This window comes from Mytilus californianus, unplaced genomic scaffold (assembly GCF_021869535.1).
Source record: "Mytilus californianus isolate M0D057914Y unplaced genomic scaffold, xbMytCali1.0.p SCAF_4, whole genome shotgun sequence".
Taxonomy (NCBI): domain Eukaryota; kingdom Metazoa; phylum Mollusca; class Bivalvia; order Mytilida; family Mytilidae; genus Mytilus; species Mytilus californianus.
The window spans coordinates 79,011,622-79,035,873 of NW_026262690.1; the positions used below are offsets into that span (position 1 = coordinate 79,011,622).

The 24,252-nt window shown below is 32.0% G+C and overlaps 1 protein-coding gene across 4 annotated transcripts in view; it reads left to right on the plus strand.

The window, feature by feature from the left end:
• Positions 1–2,346: 2,346 nt before the first annotated feature.
• The window catches only part of LOC127738580 (uncharacterized), a 73,627-nt gene continuing 51,721 nt past the window's right edge, over positions 2,347–24,252 (plus strand). Inside the window, exons 1-3 of one of the 4 annotated variants that reach the window (XM_052249888.1) lie at positions 2,347–2,500; positions 11,495–12,191; positions 16,904–17,059. In XM_052249888.1, coding sequence (XP_052105848.1) covers positions 11,775–12,191; positions 16,904–17,059 — 573 coding nt within the window. In that variant the 5' untranslated portion in view covers positions 2,347–2,500; positions 11,495–11,774. Of the gene's footprint in view, positions 2,501–2,635; positions 2,733–7,920; positions 8,050–9,846; positions 9,924–11,494; positions 12,192–16,903; positions 17,060–24,252 lie in introns of those variants that run through there. The other 3 variants (XM_052249890.1, XM_052249891.1, XM_052249889.1) reach the window with 3 other exon arrangements.

Sequence of the window (24,252 nt, forward strand, 5' to 3'; positions counted from 1 at the left end):
GGGTCATGATGGATGGATGATGACAAATAAAAGTAAAAATTCATGTCAAACGATGTTAACGGTAATTTTTGGTGCATGACAATAAAATGTACACTTTCTTTTAGACAATAAAAAAAAAAACGGCTAATCAGTTTAAATTTAAAAAAAAGTCAGTGACACAAATTCGTCGGACAAAATAAATTAATAAATATAAGTTAGATTTTATGAGTCGTGGCATATGCACCAGACAAAAGGTGTTTTGAAATACAAGGAAAACCCAACATATCAACGAAGAAGGGCCTCTTTTGCTGTGCATAAGATTAAAACTTGTCACCAGGTCTTCAGCAATCGGCTTTTTAATATTCATTTACAATGACAACACATTCATCATTATAACAGAAACCAACATTCAATGTGTTGTAAGCGTTACATTTTTTCACACAAGAACATTTCAAACAGTTTATTTCTAAAATGACCGAGAGTCAACTTACATGTGTTTTGTATTGCACCATTAAGTAAAAATAACATATATATAGAAAATGACAAATTAAAAGAAGAAATAAAAAAATAAAAGCAGCAAATTAAACTATCTATACATAGATAACACTAATCAATTTACCTCCATGGTCAAACTAAAGAGCGAGGAACACGATTCCCTAAAAAAGAGTGATTTGAAAGATTTTTTGCATTAGATTTCGAGTTCTCAAATTTGTTTTAATAGTTCCACCACATTGATGTAATGTCATTACAGGATGATACTCCCATAACAAACCGTGCATACATTCATTACATGTACATATGTCACCAATTAACACAAGTTGTATTGTTTCAGATTCAATTTAATAAAACAAACAATGGCATCCTGTTGATCATATTATATAAGACATCGTAATTGGAGATAGGAAAGACAATCAAGCGACAGGGTGCTTGCTGATAATAAAATTCATTTGACAATATATCAATTTCGAGCTTTTTTAATATACCACCTTTTCATTTTCTTTAAATATTATCGAATTAAAATGATGAAAAATGTTGTACGGGTGAAAAAAATTGAATAGCGAATCGTTTACTATTATTTAAATGTAAATGTATACTTTATCATTTATCATTAAATACGTTTCGCCAAATATTTTGTATTCAATATTTATCGTTTCTATTTGAACAATAAAAAATAGCAGCAGTGAACACTTTGAATTTGAACTTATTATGTATTAGTTAATTCATTTAAGAACAACTGGAATTTATTTTACATGTATAACAGTATGATCTCGCTAATGTACGTTGTTTTTGTATATTACATTTGTGTTGGTTTTTTTTTTCAAAGACAACTTTTCAAAACGCCGGAGACCTAAGAATTTCTTAATTTAAACTGACTTTTCTGACATCAAAATATAGCTTTTTGACAGGAGTATTCAACAGTATGTGTTAATAGTATTTTCTTTGCATATTAAGTGTGCTTCAATTTTTTTAGTTACTGCTGTCTCGTTTCTTTTGAGGTAATTCATCGTTATTTACTGATGTGAGTAAGGGAACTTAGATAATGAAATTTAAAAAAATCGGAGACCTAACAATGAGATAAGATAAACTGATTTTTTTTATACCACCAGAAAGGTAAATCTATGTAGAATTCGGTCGTATGTGTTAATAAGAATTCAGATGATTAATAAAAATAATATGAAGAATTAATGAAGGGTACCCATTTATTTTCCCATTACTTTCTATATTTAATCGAACATCATTAAAAACATTGCACCCCGGGTGTCGCTGATATGGGTAATCGGCCATTAGTGTCCTTCATTCTTGTATACACAACAATTTAACTATTTTTTCACAAGTTAATTTGGAATTTTGAACTTCAATTGATGAATTCATGTCAAAAGTTTTCTTTCCAACTGCAATCACTTGAAACTTGTCAGGATTGGCTTGCATTTTATTTATTCTAAACCATGTGAGTGAAACAAATAGAGGGGGAAATTGTCATGCCATTTGATTTAATGTGTAATACAAACTCTTATAAGTTATTAATTGAAATATTGTGCCATCTTTACTAAGTTTTTATCCGTGCCTGTATCAATGCTTTTAATACTACTTATATCTTTGCCTGTATCAACTACATCATTTTGAATTATTCTAAATTTTTAAAGGTTTTACTTATCAATCCAAGGATTTTTATCATCTTACTGTTAAAACCCTTGATCTGTGCAGAGACATTTATACGTATGTATACGTCTCTGATCTGTGTTTGTAGAAATTTGGCTCATGATCAACCATAAGAAAATAAAAAACCTATAACATTTGAATTTGTTCACCGCCTTTTACACATTCTATTCATCTTTATTATTTCGTTTCGGAATGTTGACCATGCATTCAACTATGTTAAATTTTACCTAGACTTGACAGATATCGTATTTATAAGCCAGGTAAAGCCGTCTGTAGAAGAGGACGGAAACCCTGTTTTAGGATGTTTGGGATTTAGAGGAGACTACTGACTCTAGTAAGAGGAATAGGATGGCGGTAAAAGGTAAAATAACTTTTTTTTAAAAGAGGATATTTGTTTACTTTATTATGAATCAAATTTGTGTAATTCAGATATATCGGGCACCTGTTAGGTGATTTCCATATTATATTTAGAATATGACGTTTGTCCAATCAGAGTACGGATTTCAAATCCGATATCCAGGTCATCCCCACAAAACGTGTGGCGGAAATTCAACTTGTCAAAGTGAAGAAGAAGAAAATACAGCATTTGATTGGTATGTAGTCTTGACAGTTGTTGTCAGATAACGCTGCTATTGTTGATTTTGTATTTAACTTTACCTGAAATCATAGGGGTTAATAATACGCTTCGGTAAACTATTAAACACTTTAAAAGGGGGAGGGTAGACAAGGTTCTCATCATTTGTGATCCTGGTTATCTTGTACAGCTGATGAGTTCATTGGGTATTCTCTATTGATTCCTCTGTTAATAGTCACAACTGGGATTTAAGCCAATGACTATGAGACAGCAACATAAGGATACAAGTAAAACAAACATCTAGAGGTTAATAAAAAGTATATTTCTATAGAAGACTGTCTACCAGTACAATATATCAAACTAAAAGTCTAGAAAGGTAGTGACTGAATTAAAACCAAATATCTAAATAATTAACAGTTAAGTTGATATGGCATAAGAGAACCACAAACAACAAACCTGACTTGGGACATGCATTCTTCAAGATGACATTCTAATCTTTTGTATAAGGTATAAGTCAGTGGCGGATCCAGAACTTTTCATAAGGGGGGGGGGGGGGGGGGGGGGGGGGGGGGCAGCTCCAGTCATGCTTCAGTGATTCCCTATATAAACGGCCAAATTTTTCTGGATCTGCCTATGTAAGTGAACATGCTTTGCACACACATAACCCATATCCAGATAATGGTCAAGTTAAAGGTCACATGATGATGAATTCAAACAGGTTGAATTGTTGACTTGGAAGCCAATTATACATCAGCAATGTTTTTGAGCTAATGTTGCCAAAATCGAACCAAACTGACTGCTTGTTGCAACATAATATTTAAACATTCTGCTTTTATAAATGTTTGAAACAAAAAAAAACATAGAATTGAAATAATTAATTTTTCTTAATTGTAGCTAATGCCCCTTTAACTCAGAAATAATGGTTTATAATAGATAAAAAACAGATACAAACAAAACAATAATTAAAAATAATAATAGAGCATTAGTTGGTACCTCAGGGACAGCAAACTTGCTATTACCCTTATAAGAAGTCAATAAATGTATAATATTCTACTGAATTGTAGAATACTCAGTTTCTGAAAGCAAGTTCAAAGTTTTTAATCTGATGATATAATATCATGCTGTCCTACACTTTTGATATTAGTGGCAGTACTTCATAGGATATTTCGCGCATATAACAATGGCATATAGACATATTTACACTTGTATGCAAATTTGTCCGCCATTATGTAAAATCACACAGGTTCCCGTAAACTTTGACATCATAATTCAAAACATTTGACGTCACAATTAAAAAGTGATTGTTGCCTGACATCAAAAGGTGATTCGAAGTAGATCTAAGGTGATTCGGAGGCAAAATATAGCTAAATACCAAAAGTGTAAATACGTTTATTCTCTTGTTGCAAACTTGTATTTTGTCATCGCTGCACATGCAGGGGAGCATGTAACATTTTAAACTGTGTATGAGAAAGTTCAAGGATGTATATGTTAAGCTAGTAAAATAAGTCCTTGGCAAGTTCAAATTAAATATATATACATGTTTGTTGTTATTCTTTTAACCATGTAGTATACAAACTCTAAAATATTTATTTTTTTGTGGAATTCCAAAATGTTGGAACTATTTTTTATAAATAGATTATTAATACACAATACGTATTTGTGCATTGCCTTTACATATAATTTTAATTGGGAATTCCTGTCTATTATTTTGTCCAATCAGTGTGGGGGTTTCCCAGTTACTGCTGCATGTGAAATCTCGTTTACTAATTGCTTTTTCGAGATCATACTAATTAACCAATCAAAATTAACATTGCATTTGAATTAACCAATCAGCGCTTAATTAACAGGGCTTCTGTTTTAGGCACAAGCACATAATTATTCTGAAAGCAACGATGTATATGTTAAGCTAGTAAAATAAGTCCTTGGCAAGTTCAAATTAAATATATATACATGTTTGTTGTTATTCTTTTAACCATGTAGTATACAAACTCTAAAATATTTATTTTTTTGTGGAATTCCAAAATGTTGTCTATATTTATAAAGAATTGGCAGTGCCTAAATGCAGAGTGCAAAAAGAACGCTAAAATGAATTGCAAACTGAACATGCTAAGGGTCAAATAAAAGGTTGAATCAATAGATTCAAATAAAGTTGAAATTATTAACTTGCAAGCCAATTCTACATTTCTCATGCATAAACATGTATGAGTATACTACAAGTAAGATGCACATTTATCACCTTATTTTGATTCATCTCATGATGATCTGTGAATCCCTTTACATTTGCCTTCAAATTATTCTCTACACTTGAAGTTTTCTCTGTAAAAGAATGGTTAACAGAAACCATTAAGACATATTAAATGATATCATTTAAGGTATGGTTACAATTTATATTAGTTTATTTTAATTAATAAATTCTGATATTAATAGGGAATATGAGTTTAGTAATAGAGAAAATGAGCTGTTGTAGAACTAACTAGCCTATTGTAATAATACTCCATACACTGTAGAATATTTCCTCTATAAACCATAAAACCTTCATAGGTAGGCTTTACAATCAATACTCAAAACACTTCTTGCCAGACTCAGCACTTGGAATTAGTCATAGAAAATTGGATGTTTAAATAAAGAAATCTTGGGTTCAACATTAGGTCACCAGTTCCTTTTTTACCTTTATGAGGATAGAAATATTTTTTCATTAAAAATTGATACCAAATTATGAAAGATGGTATTTTTCATGATTAATTGCAATAAAACAAGAGTAAAGGAGCATACTGATACAAATTGCTTGATTTTCACTTAATGGAAAAAAAGCAACAGGCTTCAGTAGATACATTGAACCAAGAAGTTCGTTGAGTTAAAATGTTTCTAATTAGAACAAAACTGCAACATGAATAAGATATTAAAAAAAGTGCTATTGTTGTTTTCCAATTAGTCAGCTTTTCCAAATCCATTTCTAATTCTCATGTAAATGGCATTGGTTTCATTACTAGCTCATTTCTATCTTAAACCTGAAACGCAATGTATTGACTAGGTACATTTGTTTAGTGGAATCAGTCTTGGGGAAACATTGCTCAGGGTTCTTCTACATTTTGAGTAACATCCTGCAGAAGAACAGTGTTTAGTTATACAAAATGCTAAGATCAGAATTTATTTCTTTAGATCCTTGAGCTTATCTTTTCTAGATAGTCATATTTAAAACGAAAATGTGCCTTTTGATGAACACAAATATAAGAGAGGTTATATAACCTTTTTGTTACTTTTGCATCATTACTAATTAATAGTATGTACTTAAAATTTAATGAATAAAAATATGAATTTGACACATTTATAATTGATAGCAGCTTGTTTGATAATGCAAGTTTGCTATAATATTTTTAGCAAAGAATATTTCATCATGTTCATGATAGAATTTACCTTTAAAAATTCATTATTTTGGGTTGCCGGTTTTTGTTTTTTGCTTGACACTCTGATTGATTGATAACAGTAAACATGGTAAAGCTAGAATGTATTGTTGAATCAAACAATTAATGATTAATTAGATCAACAGGCTATTAAAAATTTTGTATGACAATAACATCAATATCCTTCATACTATTTACCTGACCGGGATTTTATTCAAAAATCGATACCAGCATCCACTATCTTGATGGATGGTTTCAAGTTTCCTGTTGACCAGGGAATGGTATTGTTAAATCCAGGAGGACATGCTACTGCTAAGTGGTTTAGGAACAAAAGATAAGGAGCTTATGGTTAGGACAGTTTTCTTTTCACACCTGCAATGCGTTATAATGAATTACCACAGATAATTGAGTGAGATGGGCTAAAGATTTTTCTAAAAGCTTTATAAAAATTATCAATCATAACTTAAGGAAAAGAAAATTCATAGCAGATTACAGCAAATATATAAAGGCTTGTAAAAATTTCATTGGAATTCATCACTCAATACTGACATTTTTTTTAAGAAATTTCATGAAAAATTGCTGATCTATGTACATAGATTTCTTTATTTTCAAAGATATAACATTTTGGCTTCAGATGTACTTTTGGGATTTTTTTAAAGTAAGGTTTGAATTCAACATTACCCTCTAACAATAGTAGGCTAACAATTTCAGAGTAGGTTTGATGCTCTAATAGTAGCAGCAGCAGCTACATGTATATATAAATCTTAGTACAGAAGTAAAAAGAGACAAACAATATCAAGGTGGCAATCTATAACCATAAGTCTAATAAAGATTGAGCAACACAAACCCCACCAAATACTTGGGATGAACTCTGTTTGCTAAAATTTTTTCCAATGCACTGACTTGAAGTCTTCCAGCCTCCCCATCTCCAAACTAGCCTATATATGTCATGCTATGGACTTAAACATGAGGATACAAAGATGTCCAAATTAGCACATCATTGTATAGCCCATATCTGTTAGTAGATGTGATATATTCTGCTCACATGGAGTTACTGTCAGATAGTGAAATGGTGAGATTTTTATCAGATGTGGGATAAAATGACTGATTGTTGTTTGCTTTATGTCCAGTGGCAAATATTTCATGTATGTTCAGGACGATGTGGGATAAGAACAAATATATGTAATCTCTGAATGAATTTCATAAAAATCTTGGGCGTTCTTTTGCATTTTCCATAAAATGATTTGTGTTAAAATTTATTGCTACAAATGTTATTGAAACATCACTGCATCTTTTGCTTGAACTTCACTTTAAATGGCATAACATGTCTAGCTCAATAAATTGTTTCCATTTTTAGTTGATGAACTTTGCATTCCAAGAAATTGTATTAATTATTCATAGATATATAAAATACTCAGAAATAATGGTCTAGTATCAGTAATTTTGTTTCTGGTTTCAATGGTGACCTTTGCATTCTGACTAATTAACATTGATTATAAAGAGAATATTAGGAAATGATTACCCATTTAAACACATTCTTGAAATGACTAATGAATGTTATTGCCATTACAGACCATAATGTAACAAGTCCCAAGTGGTCAGCTTGACCAGTACAAGTTTGTTGTCATGGAGATCTTCCATGATTAGGTCAGATTTTACCTTAGGCATTGTATCATTGTTTATTAGTTTGGATGAATGTTATTTGAAGTTATATCAAATATCGGGAAATATCTGTATTAATATAATGTCTTATGACAAGGAAGATTGTCTGTTGTTTCCTGAAAAAGTTTCCACATTGTTTCGGATTGATTAAATACCCAGCATCGCGAAATTGTATTTCATGCTGGTTACTTGTGGGACGGATAAAATTCAGGAAGAAAATGACAAAATGTGTTGATGAAATATCAATAAAGTCTTTGTGATTTGTAATTACAGGTAAGGAAAACAATACTTTAACATTATTGTCATAATTGTCATTAGCTTGCAGGTAGTGGTATAAAATTTCACATGGCAATCCTACATATTTAACATTATAGAATTTTTTTCAAGCATATCTAAAATATTCCTTTCAAAAGGTGCAATTATCTTCTGAAAAAAAAGCGTATATTGATTCATCCTTTCACTTTTTATAGACCATTTTATATAGTAATGCCCTTAATAGCATTAGTTTTCAGCGGGGAGAATAGTCTGTGAACTCAATGACTAATTCCATTGAATAAAAAAAATCGGTGAAAAATAAAAGAGTACAAATATTTCTGATTTAGTGACAACAATCTTTTGTATCTGAAATCTGAAACTGATGTTAAAAATATACATTAGCATTCAGTTGAATCAAAGGATTTTAATATTAACAACCTGTACACGAAGAAAAAAAGAATTTTTTATTTATTTGGTTTAAATTGGTACCGGTAATTGCTTTTCAAATGAAACCCTTGAAGAAAAGTGTATCTATTTTAAATTTGTGGTTTACTTACTCATAAAGCTTTTGTGTCTTATTTTTCACACATAGAACATACAGAAGTGGATCAGAAATATAGGGTATTTTGTTAAACTAGTGAGATGTGAAAGTCTTTTTCAATTAGTTGTTAATGAGACAACTCTCCACCAGATACCAAATGATGTAGAAGTTAACAACTACAGTTTACTGTACAGCCTTCAACAATGAGCAAAACCCATACAGTATAGTAAGCTATACTTAAAAGGCCTCAAAAGGACAAATGTAAAAAACTCAAACAAGAAAACTTAACGGCCTGATTTATGTACAAAACAATAACTGAAAAACAAATATGATATACAGCAACAAATGAAAACCACTGAATGACAGGCTTCTAACTGAGGACAGACACATACTGAATACAGAATTTGGCATGGTTAAACATATTTTCTGGCATGTTTTATTTTCTTCTTTTCATACATGTCTTGACCAGAACTTCTTTTTATATATTATAGACTTAATACATTTGGCATTGAAGTGTATTGTAATAAATGATGTGTGGCATACAATCATGCACAGCATTGGACCATCACCTAGGCATAAATAAAAAAAAAAAATGGTCAAATCAGTTTGTCCAGACCAAAACTTTGAAATGTTTTGACCTAGACATTATGTATTTGTGGATGTATCACTTTCGTACCAGCATGTCTGAAGTATGACCTTGACCTTTATTTATTTTTTGGGGAAATCAGTTTTACTGGGCTAAACTATGACATTCTTTGATGTAGACGTGTGATGTTTGTAATGTGAAAGTATTACAACAGATCTGTGAAATGTCATTAATGCATTGTGACTGAAAGTTAGTTTGATCCTCAGGTCAGAGTATTTCCATTTTTTGTAAATCAGGCTTATTTTGATCCCTATCTCTGGACCATTTTTTACTTGGGCCATCCCTGGCTTATCCATATATGTTGAATGATTAATGTAACTCTTGTTCTCCATATACAGCTATATATCCTAAATTGGTCGCACAGATAAGGGAGAGACATTTGTTTTGGTTCCTGATAGAAATTTAATACAGAATTGAATTCAGTTTATGTTTTATAGGAATGAAAATGAGTAAATTAAAAAATATAGAATCTCCACAAAACTTGACTTTTAAAAACATTCATGTTACACCTTCCTGTCAATATCTTTGATGTACAGGTCGAAAATAACCGTCATATTCAAGATTACAAAGCAAAAAAAAAAAAATGACACAATTATTTTCCTGTAGTAATAATTTCTATTTAAAAGATAAGAGTTACATAAAAGGTGATTAAATCATATTGTAGTTGTGTCATAAACCTATGGGACATAATCAGGACCTGTTCAGGTAAGGTGTCAGTAATAAATAACCTAAATATTGTTTTTTTCCTGGTAATAATGGATTAACCCGGGAATTAGAATATAATAGGAATGAAAATAAAATGAATTTATCACTTTGAAGAATATTTGGTGTTTTAATGTGTTATATAGATGGCTTATTTTAAGTTATTTGTATACACAAACAATGGTGGGATACTTGCCAAACAGATTAACCACTTTACATGTATATGAAGGATCGTTGAGAAATTATGATATGATAATGATAAAATTTAAGATAGGATAGTCTGAAATATGACATTTGAATCTTGAAGAGGGCTTGCGTCATCAGAGCTCATTTTATTTCAACAGTTAAAAAAATAACATAACAAGTCAGTATATTAGGATGTTTAGGTTTAATTTTATCGCATATAAGTTGATCATAGAATTTTGTTTGAATATTTTTTTTCCTGCCTCTATGTATACACTAGTGTTGAAGAAAGTGGATTCAATGTAACTAAAAAACTTAATTAACCAAAATTTAATATTTCGTCCTAAGTAATCTTGATTAGTTGGGATTAATATAATGACCACCCAGACTAAAACGACTGAATGTAAAGAATTTAGAATGGTCTTAAGATATTTGTCTAACTTTTTGTTATGCAGATCTAAATATCTTATGTTTGAATCAGGTATAACAAAAGTTATAAAAACAGTTCCTGAGGGGGGTGTGTATATGTGTATTCTTAAAAAGTAACAATAGTTGGTCTTACAATGAGTCAGAAGTTCAGGGCACTATTTGTCTATAAATTCAAACTGACCAGAAGTGTGACCACACATCACTACTGTCAGCATAAGAATGTTGTCTGATCTGATTGTTTTATGGCAGTATGTGTTGATGTTACCCTAACATGCAATAACTATTCATGATAGAATATGACAAAAACTGACAGAACAAGAAATAAACATACATAAATAAATCTGTTAGTTTGTATATTCTAAAATATGGCCTTTGGCTTGCGATTTATAAACATGCAAATCTTTAATTTTCATGTATTTAGACGATTCACCTCGAATTGTAGTAATTATTGTTCTAAATATCACATATGTTGAAACAATTTCAGTTTAGAACAATTTTTTGTTGAATATGGGAAAAATAACTGCCAAGGTCTTCTTCCTTATAAATAACTTCCTGTCAGTCATGTAAGCATTTGTTAACAAGCTAGAAAAGCATGTTTATCACCTAAGCCCTGAATTCAAAGGTGTTATATCAAAAGGTCACAGTACTTCTACCAATTATGGTGATCAGTTAAATATTAAACCAGTATTGATTAATTTTTGAAAAGTTCATTTGTTGCCAAAATATGCCAAAGGAATTTAATGAATGAAGTTGAACATGTGCAGGCTCTTCTCAAATGCATCACTGAATCTAAAAATAGAACAATTAGAGATGTGTATATATGTTACACCTCAGCAGCCATTTTATGGCAGAATTTTTATGGATTTAAATCTTGTTAATTCGTGTGATCTGTATCAATATTTGTAGCCGTAATATTTGATGAGTTTTGAATGGTTTATGATTGATTTTTTGTTTTTTTATAGTAACTACCCAGAGATGTTGAGCAGACATTAGAATCAATGACCTAGAAATAGGATTCCAGATTCACAGTTAAGGAAAATATCGTGCTGTTTCAGCCAGGAAAAGGGAAATTACAAAAATTCTTGTCTTTCTGAGTGATCGGGGATTTAAGATAATGTTCAAAAAGGAAGAATTTCAAATTTTAAGGTCACCTGATGCTGAAATAAGCGGGAAACAAGATATTACTTTACAGTGATCTGTTAATTGGAATTTATACCATACAGCCTACGAAAAATAAAAAAAATGTCAACAACACCGCTAAGAAAAGTGGATAAAATGTCATCACAATCACAACTAAATTTTTCACCCGTTGAAAGCGGTCGAACCAACAGTCCAGCTTTGATGGAAAAGAACAACATTTCGAGTCCTGATTTAAAAGGTATTTTGGATTTTCCTTCTGAACCAAAGAGAAGGAGGATCATGATGGATGATGTCTCGATAACCAGTAGCCAAGTCAGTAGTCAGGTGAGCAGTAGAGCTCACTCACCTTGTTTTTCGGAGTTGATGGATGAAAGTTTTCAGAGTACTCCCGGTACTACTCCTGGTACCTCCCCTGCAGCTACTCTAAAGGACCAGTTCAGAAGACGGTACAGTAAATATGAGCTGCTTACAGACAACTTTCAGTACCTTTTTGATAAAGATATTCTGGATGCCTGTAAGGTATGGTTATAATTAAATATTCAGATGATTGTACAGATAAACAGTCCTACACAATACCTGTCATAGTCAATTTACTTCATTTCTTGTAATATAAAGTAACAGATATGGACAGTTACCTCCACTCATCAATATATGTCATGCTTTTTCACCAATTTAGTACAAAATATGAATAATTGATAAGGAGACCAGTTGAAGTTTGATAGCGTCTAGTTGACTGAAGGCAAGCAGAATATTATACTTAAGGCAAATGTTAAAACATATAGGTCATAATTAACTGCATACACTTTACATGATACATTGTAGCACTTCTGTTTTACTTTAATTTTTTCTTCTTCAAATTGGACAACACACAAGCTTGAAAATAGAATTATTGGCAATGTCACTGTAACAGTTTTGACCTATTCCTAGAGTATGGGTGTTTAATTTCCAACTAACATTAAACCCCAAATTATTTTAATGATTCATTATATCAACATGAGTGTACAATCATTTGGTAGATCCCGATGGGGAGGGGAAATGTAGGAATGTTCCTGCTAGAACCTCCCCCTTTCTTTGGAATTTTTTTAAAACCACATAACCTTAGAACCCCAATTACATGATGATCCCGTGCATGGCTAATCCTCCAAAGTTGGGTTAGTTTTCATCATACATTTCTTGTAAATTTTCCAGATTTCAAAATTATTCCAGATTCAAATAGTTCCCTGTTTAAAGGTCTTAAGGGAATTTTGTGCCAACTCGGGTACTACATGTAGTTAACATACATGTATCAGTACATGTACATATTTTTTGGGACTTATTTAACTCAAATTCACAAACTTGACATACAATTCATCTATATATAGGTATTGTCAAGTTTGACAAAAAGTGATTTATATGCATTGTATATCAATATGTGTTTTACAACTGAAAGTGTCTATTTCTTTTTATTAAAAGGTAGTAAACAAATTTTTGTGAATAAAATTTCCATAAATAATTACCTGTATGGCTTAAAATCATTCAGATTTATTTGAATTACAAACAGTATATTAAATGTATTTATATATATATATATATACATGTAGGCAGTCTATGATAAGGAACATGAGGAAGGGTTAAAAAGTTTGAAGTAGAAGTATGCCATGCATGTTCAAGTTTTGTTTAGGGAGTTACATGTATATAACAAAGATCACAGCCCTTGCACAGATTCAGATGGCAGCACACCTGACACCCCCACCCCTCTTTTAAAAAATTTAAAAATGTAATTTATAGATAAAATAACGGCCAATTTTATGTTATAAAATAGTCATCTTACTCCCTTTTCTGAGGAGCACACCCCTAACATCAAATCCTGGATACGCTCCTGCACCCTATAACCGGCTATCAGTGCAGCAGATGCAATAGGTATCACAGATCAAAATCTGATGTACACGATTGTAAAATCTATATTGCAATGGCAGAATCTGCTGAACACAATAGCAAAAATAATTGCTTCTAATAGCAATCAGGAACACAGATCCTACTGCATGTACTGTATCTGCTGCAGTGATAGTCGGTAAAAGGGTGTGAAGGTGGTCTGATTATCAAAGTAATAAAAGTATCTTCCTGGTTAATCACTGATTGAATTATGTGACTGTTTATCATACATGTAGTTAATATACCGGTAGAAGAGATGGGATTTCGAATGACATTTTGCTGGTGAAAGATACATTTTCATGTACAAAAATGGGCCTTCTTTTACTTTAGGGGTCCCAACCAATATAGAGCTATACTAAACTATCCTTCACCCCAAACCTTACCATAACCTCGTATGGTCATACCTAATACTAACACTAACCCTGAAACCTAACTCTAACCTAAAACATCCCCTAACCTAACCATAACAATAAATAATCCCTTAACCTAATTTATAGGGATCCTTGAAATTAAAAAAATGGCCTGAAAAGGTACAAATTTTTTTAACAACATTGCAGATATATAATAGAAAAACAAAGGATATGGGGTATCCATCAATGACACATGTACAGCAAAAATCACAAAAAAAGCAAAGGAACAGCGCTTTTATTGCTGTTCTCATCTCAAAGTGACAGTGAGGCCTTCAACACGGAGCAAACAAACCTCTCACCTTACTGCAAGTTTAAGACGGCCCCTAGCACATTGATCATCAGAATCTATGAATAACAGGACAAGTTTGGTATAGGCTAATAAGACAGAAACACAACCACACAATAACAGGACAAGTTTGGTATAGGCTAATAAGACAGAAACACAACCACACAATAACAGGACAAGTTTGGTATAGGCCAATAAGACAGAAACACAACCACACAATAACAGGACAAGTTTGGTATAGGCTAATAAGACAGAAACACAACCACACAATAACAGGACAAGTTTGGTATAGGCTAATAAGACAGAAACACAACCACACAATAACAGGACAAGTTTGGTATAGGCCAATAAGACAGAAACACAACCACACAATAACAGGACAAGTTTGGTATAGGCCAATAAGACAGAAACACAACCACACAATAACAGGACAAGTTTGGTATAGGCCAATAAGACAGAAACACAACCACACAATAACAGGACAAGTTTGGTATAGGCCAATAAGACAGAAACACAACCACACAATAACAGGACAAGTTTGGTATAGGCCAATAAGACAGAAACACAACCACACAATAACAGGACAAGTTTGGTATAGGCTAATAAGACAGAAACACAACCACACAATAACAGGACAACTTTGGTATAGGCCAATAAGACAGAAACACAACCACACAATAACAGGACAAGTTTTGTATAGGCCAATAAGACAGAAACACAACCACACAATAACAGGACAAGTTTGGTATAGGCCAATAAGACAGAAACACAACCACACAATAACAGGACAAGTTTTGTATAGGCCAATAAGACAGAAACACAACCACACAATAACAGGACAAGTTTTGTATAGGCCAATAAGACAGAAACACAACCACACAATAACAGGACAAGTTTGGTATAGGCTAATAAGACAGAAACACAACCACACAATAGTACAACAGACATCTCTACTATATGTTCTAGGCTGTAAATAGCCTCAAGTCTAACCGAGACTGTCACAGATCTGCTATCAATATACCATATTCCCTAAATAACAAAATCAATAAAATAAAACAGAAGGCAACCTCAGATGAGGTTCCTGACGTAGAACAGGCACATGAATACGCGCGTATGTGTCAAAAACAAGTTTCCTAAAAAAATATATTTCTTGTATGTTACTGGTATTGTCTTAGATACGAACGTAGCTCTAACATATAATTTAATGCCATAAACACATGTAAATACCAATTAACTTTGGTTTGAGGGTTAAAAATAATTGGCTTAACTTTTAATGTTTTGATGAATTAAGCAACAGTTATCTCTTTTTGATTACAATCTATAAGTTTGATGAGCTGTACAGTGTCTGGCCTAAGGGCACCTCTGCATGGATGTTCCTTTGATCATTTAAGTTTGTATAATGTTTCCATGATTTGATCAAATCATTGTTTGTAGTGATTTTCTTTTTTTTTTGTATAAGTATCACATCCATGAATGAAGCATTCATGTATATAAAGCTATTAAAGAAACTATATGCAGGCATACATATGTATAAACATAATTTAAAAATAAGAAGATGTGGTATGATTACCAATGAGACCACTCTTCACCAGAGACCAAATGACGTATAAATTCACAAGTTGTTACTGTGAAGTTCTTGAAAATATGTAATATTTTAAGACACAGGTTGTAACTATCTCATGCAAAGTTGATGTAAGACAGTTTTGTTTAGACCCTTTTGGTTATTAAAAATGTATGTCCATTTTTTGCTTACAAAACTTTTGGTGTTGAGCATCCCTGGTGAAGCTACCTCCAGAAAAGTGTTGTGCTCTCATATCATACTTAATTTGAATAATATATAGGTGCTGGCCTGTACAGAGACAAACTTTTCAGTTCTTACAGCAGAAGCCAAATATCTGGCAAGCAATTTTACTGATAGTTGTTGAATTCAGAACTGCTCTGGCAAAAATAGACAAATATTGCTACTCTTATAAAAAGTAAATCATAAAAGAAGTTTTTAAGAGAACTATTTGATTATGAGAAGCAATTTCTATTTTTATGGTTTCTGCCATATTAAATGATAAGGGTCTAAATTAGTACTTTTAGTTGCCAAGATGTATCTGTACTACAGTCAGTATGCTACAAAATGGAACATGTTGTACATCACTACCACAAAAATGTGAGAATAGACAGATCAAGTCTCTTGTTTACAGGTTTAAACATTTGGAGCAAAAATACACATGTACAATAATTTCGAGTATTAATTGAAAAGTTGATTAGCACACTTAAAAAGTTTGTAGCAGTTACGATAAAGTCTTATGGTCGCTATAAAAGGAAATAGTGCTTAACAAAGCTTATTTGTCATGAAACTAGTTATATTGCAATATAATGTACTCTTAAGCTTGAAATAGATATAGATTTTGTGTTGTGTCATAGATCATTATTGTCTTGTGATACAATTATGAAATATTAAAAGTGTCTGCCATAAAATCCTGCTGATTGATTCTATGTGCTTGACAGAGTTTTAATCAGTAACATCATCTATCAATAATAAAAACAGCACTAGGATTAAAAAGTTATTAGATCTAAATTATTTATTTCTATGTCAAGGTAAAATTCCATAATTTGTAATGTTTCTTTTTCAGACTTCTGATGAAGAAACGTCTGGTGAGAACAATAAAGTTTCGCTAACAGAATTTCGTAAACAGTATCATGAGCTAACAACATGGTTAGCTCAGGTGCTACAGACTACCCAGAAATCAACAGGTAGTCTGATGCTATCAGAGAAGTACTTAGTTCAGGTAATTACATTATTTAACATGTAATGATGGTGGTTTTGCTACTCCGTATTCTTTATTATTCAAGGGATACCAATTTTCATGGATTTCATGGGTATAAGTAAACCACGAATTCAAAAGTTCAACAAAGTTCAAATTTTTTATTGGCTTCTATGCAGACTTGGGAAAAAAACAATAAAATCAAATATCCATGAAAATCCAATTTTTCCTTAATCCACAAAAATGAAGGTATCCCCAGTATACAAGTACAGAAATGCTGTGCCAAACTACACACAAAGGGGATGCTGTCAAAATTCCATCACGATAGTGGTGAGCAAATCACTCTGAAAAGGAGTAATTGCTTGGGATTGGAGATTATAACATTCTGATGTAAGACATAGCCATATATACATTTTAACTTATAGTATATACAGAGATATTTTAAAGTTAATCACCCACAATCACTAGCATTCATTGTGAAAATTCACTACCAGGATTGTCAACTGAATCACCTTGTGTGCACTCTATTACCTAAAGGCTTAAATATTGTAAGCTACTTATGCACTTCTGTGTCTATTATTGCATAAACTATAGAATTTTCTTGCAGGCAGTCAATCTGTTTTCACTTCATGAGACTTCTATAAGAAATCTAGTGGAAATCAGATGGTCTTTGATGTGTACTCAGTTAAAAGGTGCATATACGATAATGATGGTCTTATTACAGAAGTACTGATACATAATTATTGGGTTAGGAATCTTTATTTCTGCATTTTCTTGATTTTTTTAGGCCATTTCTTCATTCATTATTGTTTGCCAATTATTTTCCTTTCTACAAACCCCATCCAGACTCTCATACTAGGTAAATGTTCTAAGATTAGCTGTGTACAATACCACAAGTAACATTCCCTAAAGTATGCACACTCACAGGAATGTTTAACTCTCAGCAAGCACTTGCACAGTTTCATACATTTGTTTACAGGTAGTTTTTTTACAATTTTCTAACATATAAGTACTTTTAATCAGTCATTACAGACAGGCCATAATGTTCTTGAATGCTAAGCTACTTATGTATGGACTAGGTGTGTCCAAATTGAATCATATACTTGTCAGTTCAGAGAGGGTATATGTTGTGAAATTAAAAGAAATTTGGGGATATCTGAGGCAGCAACCAAACAACTCTAAAAGCTCACTTTAAAGACATCTAGGGTTCATAGTTATGCTTTCAGTGGTGAAAAAATATGAACATATATATTTACCTATACATTTTTGTAAAAATCTCTAAGCCTAGTAAATAAGGTCAGACAGATATATAACAAACATGTATATTAAAAGACTCATAAAAAAATACCTGAATTAAGGTTAGAAATCTTCTAAAATGCTTACTTATACAGGTACATACACTCATAGTCACACATTTATCAGTAAGAGGATATTAGGTAATACATAAGACATGTGAAATCTAAAACATTTGAGAGAAGTACTTAATAGATGATGATTACATTATATCATACCATTATCTGTGGTTAAGTTAATGAAGAGCTTATTGTTTAGACTTACTGGTGTTGTATTTATTATTATAATGTAAATAAGCAAAGATAACTAGATAGACAATTGGTATATTTTACATAACAAAAAGGAATTAGTGATGCAGAAAGAAATGGGTTTTTGTTCTGTTTTCTTTAAAAAAATATTGTTTAAATAATATGTATAAATACTTCTTGAACATAATAAGGAAAAAAAAGTTTTGTCTTTAATCTCAGAAAAATATATTTTTGACTCATTTGAAGAATTGCATGTCAAGGTTACTACACATTTCTAATTTGAAATTTTTCTCACGAATTTGTTTACAACAAGTCAGTTTGGAGACATGTACAACTTCCTGATATGTGCAGCAATGCATGCCATTTTCTCTTTTTTCCCCTTGCCATAAATTGTACATGCAGATTTACGAAGTCAACCGTATGACTACCCTTGGTTATCTACAATGAACAGTGTATTTTACAACTGTCTTCTTTGGAAATCAGCTGTATGTCAGTGGGTTATTTTGTTGAAAGTCAATTTTGCTGTAACATTTTGAGTCATCTCTCACTTTACCTGGCTCACCCTCTTTCCTCAGTGGTTGTAAACTTTCTAATTTTCAGAATCATGATTATGATGTTCAAATAGGTGTCAGTATTTTATGGAATTCCGAATTAAATCATCTTGATACAATATTTACATAAATTATTATATCAGTATGTGCAAAAAGTCAGTTAATGATGTTGTTTTTCATGTTCCACCTTTCCTTTACATGACTATAGATTCTTGTAAACATTCTTTGATCATCAGGATTTTATATTCTATGATTATGGGTATCCTGAAAAAATCAGCATGTATTATTTTGACTGTTTTGTATTCTCCCTCATTAGTGGACATCTACAGTCTATTGATACAGTGGTGGTTTGTTATAGTCTACTTACCTTAAGTATGATAGGTTGAGGGTTTTATCATCTTATTAGTCTTACCCAAGTTCTAGATTTATTTGTGTTGGCTATCTACCAAGCAGCATATAGGACTTGCAGGAGTAGGAGCAAAAATCTTGATAACTTGGAGTCAAACTAAATAGGGTGAATGTTCTTATCTATAAAACCAGGTTTAATCCACCATTTTCTACATAAGGAAATGCCTGTACCAAGTCAGGAATATGACAGTTGTTTTCCATTCGTTTGATGTGTTTGAGGTTTTGAAGAGGGACTTTCAGATTTGAATTTTCCTTAGAGTTTGGTATTTTTGTTATTTTACTTTTTATGCCCCTGCCGTAGCGGAGGGGGCATTAAGTTTTACCGTCTGTACGTCCGTACGTACATCCCATAGTTGGTTTCCTTTCTCTAGCTTTAGTTTGCCTCCACCAAATGTTATGAAACTTATACACAATGCTTGTTATCATAAAACGCAGATCAAGTTTGAATTTTGGTGGCATCACTTTAACCATTCTAGAGTTATGCCCCTTTACAAATGGAAAAATTGCTGAATTTTTCCTTTCCTTTCTCTAACTTAAGTTTGCCTCAACCAAATGTTATGAAACTGATACACAATGCTTATTATCACAAAATACAGATCAAATTTGAGTTTTGGTGGTGTCACTTTAACCGTTCTAGAGTTATGCCCCTTTACAAATGGAAAAATTGCTGAATTTTTCGTTTCCGTTCTCGAACTTTAGTTTGCCTCAACCAAATGTAATGAAACTTATACACAATGCTTATTACCATAAAATACATATCAAGTTAGAATTTTGGTGGTGTCACTTTAACCGTTCTAGAGTTATGCCCTTTTCAAACGGAAAAATTGCTGAATTTTTTGTTTACGTTCTCTAACTTAAGTTTGCCTCAACCAAATTTTATGAAACTTATATACAATACTTATTACTGCAAAACTCAGGTCAAGTACAAATTTTGGTAGCGTCACTTTTACTGTTCTTCAGTAATGTCCCTTTATAACTTAATATGATATGCAAGCGGGAGCATCATCTGTGTCCCATGGACACATTCCTCATTTATTTCTTTTAAAAACTCTGATATTGTGAGCTAGTATGTGACTTATCCGGCTGAGCATGTTGGTCTTAATTAGGGTTTATTTATTTGGCATTAACATACTACAAACTATCGTCCTAAATATGCATGTTATATTTGCCGTTGGACATAAAGGCATTTAGCATCCATCCATCCATCATGATCATCAGCTGTCCATCACGTTGTAGTGTTGGTGCCAGTATTCTTCAAAAGTTTAATGTATTCAACATTCTTACATTCATTATATGGTTGTGTGATTTAATTACTGTAGTGTATTATAATTAACATCATAGAAAGTAATGAACTGTGTGTGAAGCATGTTATTCTATTACACGAATATATTGCTGTTATCAAGTCAGATTGGGTTAAGAAAATAGGCCATACAATCTCTGGTTAATCCACCTAGAAATGATTACAAGTAATTTTCATTAGATAGATTTCATCTGACATATGGGTCCCCATTACCTTTCCATCTCTGCATAGTCAAGATTGATGTCTCAATAACTTGTTCTACATTAACCTGATTAGTAGATTATAAATTTACATCATGTTGAGTGAGAAATATCATGTGGTGAGGGAGTTCTTAACTTCAAATTGAGGCTCCAAAATCAGGAAGTTCATTTTTTTTTATTTATGTCATTTTTAAGAGGGAAACTTGCACTTAATAATCAACAAGACTTAGATTTCATATTATGTAGAAAATTTAAGATTATTGGATGAACATTTTTGACTGATTGTTTCCAGGTCAAAAATTAGACAAAAGATATTCAGTATTTCTTAAATGCTAGAAAGTTGTAAAATTGTCTCAGATATTAAAATTTCATACTAGGAATCATTGTAAAGTTAGAGAGAGATACCTGGGTTATTTACAAAGGCAAAAGTTAGAGAGATACCTGAGTTATTTACAAAGACAACACTCTACCAGATTTAAAATGTGGAAAATACCCAGGTTGGTAGTTATACCAGCATGTTGATAGTTGTTCAATAGATTCTTAAATCAGGAAATCAATGTTGAATATGATATGATATTTCTGCAAATATATTTGATAAACAATTTCTTATTCTTGTTACTTGTCAGTTTCCCCTTCAGATATATAGATTGTAAAGTTGTTGGCTGAAATGATACAGCTGCCTTAGAAATACGCTAGCAGATGCTGATCATATTGATAGAACTGTAAAACGAAATTTATAGGCAATTAATAATCTTTCAGAGGATTAATGTCAAAGTTATCTCCCCTTTTATGGGCATGTTTACATTGGTCATTATTGAGACAAATTACAAGAGAGAAGCATATGATAAATGTGGATAGAACATGTTGTCCATTAGAAAGTTGACACTACTTTTAATGGCCTATGTCCAGACTGAAAAATGACCATAGTGAAACTAATTGCATTTACTTAACCAACAAAAACCCATGGGAAAGTACATGATACTTTTAAATTAAAAACTTGTTGAATGTCAGGTTTAATGAACCAAAGCATGCAAAGTGAACATCCGAAGGGAAGGGTGTTTGATTTGAAAATGGCCTATTTTTCTAGTAATGATAATCATGTGATTTACTGTAGATTATCGTCAGCTGATCGATCATTAAGAAATGGCCAACTTGCTGTCTACTACTTTAATTACTGACAACTGCTCATGTTTGGCAAGCATACATAACTTTGAAATGCTATGAAAATGTAGCACTAGGAAAAGGTGATCTATCTGTCATGTTTTGTCAGTTACTGACAACTGATAATGTAGCTGACTATCTTCAGTCAGTTCAAGCCTGACCATGATCTTGGTCTTTACCTTTGCCAGTCAATTGCAACTGCTGCCTGAGTCTCTATAATTTGCAACTGGTGATCTGAAAGTCTGTTAGTCACTAAAACTTCCCCATCTTTGTATGGATGGCTAATTTACATTAAATAGCTACTTGCAGCTTATTGTAAGTGAGATAGAAATGAACTGACTCCTCAGTGTGGGTCTCATTGGGGTATAAGCGTGATGCGGGATTGGCCGATTTTTTTGTAAGCTTGACACGTTAAAAGTCAAATTATTTTGCATGAAAACAAGAAACAAAGTCTGACGGTACACGTGAAATTACAAGCGCTATTATTACAATGATAAGTGTGATCCGGGATCAGACCCTCCCTCCCAATGAGACCCCCCTCAGTAATGTTAAAGTGATCCTCCTACCTTTAACAATAATGGAGTGAAAACCAGAGTCAAATGCTAGAAATGAATCTTTATAATAACACATGTACATTTAAAAGCACTTTACTTTTGCATATTATGCATGCTCTATTGACAAATTCTTCATTTATGCAAATGTATTATGTATTTGGAATTTCTTAACTAGAGATCTGTGAACCATGGACTGAATGCTTTATATAAGTATCTTGAAAATTGTATTAAAAATCTCAGCTGAAGGGTGGATTGTCAAATATTTCTGTGCACTCCTTATACAGAGGAAATCTGTCTACTGGGTATATAATACTGTAAATTCAGAAATTATTGCGATGTTTTTATTATTGCGAAAAATGCGACAGGGTTATACTCGCATTTTGAAATTTTTTATATGAGTTAAACAGGATTTTTCTCAATATCGCAAAAATTAAAATCGCATTTTAGTCTAAAATGACAAAATCGCAATAATAAATGCACGCAATAATTTCTGAATTTACAGTACACTAATTTCAAGTTAGTCTGCTATTGAAGAAAAATAAAAGTTTTTTTCATGTTTTAGTATAGTCACACCAGAAAACATCACAGTTAAAAGGGATTGTTTTTCACACATTAGAAGGTGAATCAATAACAAATTTAGGTCAGTCGTAGTAAAAGTGCTAAAACTTTACGAAGTTGTATATAGCAATGCATGTGGTCTCTGGTGTGTGGCTGAATTACAAAGAAATTACAGCTTGAGAGGGACTTTATAGTGAGAGAGGAGCTACCATTCACTACTATACTTTAAAATTTGTAACCTTCATAGTACATGTATTATACATAAGGTCATAATGTCTTGTGTGAAATTTCACTGATAATTGAACACCTTCCAATTTTTAAAGTAAAGATGACCTAGGGTTGACTTGGTTTGTTGGTATTACATTTCACAGTGTTTTGATGATACTTATAAGGTTTTATAATAATTGGCAAGTTTTGACAAAGGATTATGTATTTATTTACAGTGTTATGGAGAATATAAAAATATGATGAATTGGATATCACATTTTTTAATCTGATTTATTATGATGGCTGCAGGGTTATGCCAAGTTTATACATTGTAAATCATACTTGAACTTTTAAACCTGTATCCATGGTGCTCTCTTCTTATTTTATACACTAGTCTACGTTTTTAATTACCATTATTTTCATGGATGATGGCTTCATACAGCTGAATGCATCATTTTCAAGTTTGACCATATATAGCAATTTATCAATGTCCTGCATAAAGATAGTTTCTATAAATATTGGAGAAAAAAAACACATTCAAACTTCAATGAAAAATTGTCGGTTGCTATTAACTTTCTTGGCTGAATGGCTACATAGGTATTAATTTATGTCTAGAAAGTGTGAGATAGAAATTTGTGATAATGGCTGGATGCAATTTCAGTCCAGACTGTTCTAATGACACAAATGTACAATGTTAACTTTTTAACAACTGCATGTTGCTTGTAATTAGTGGTTCA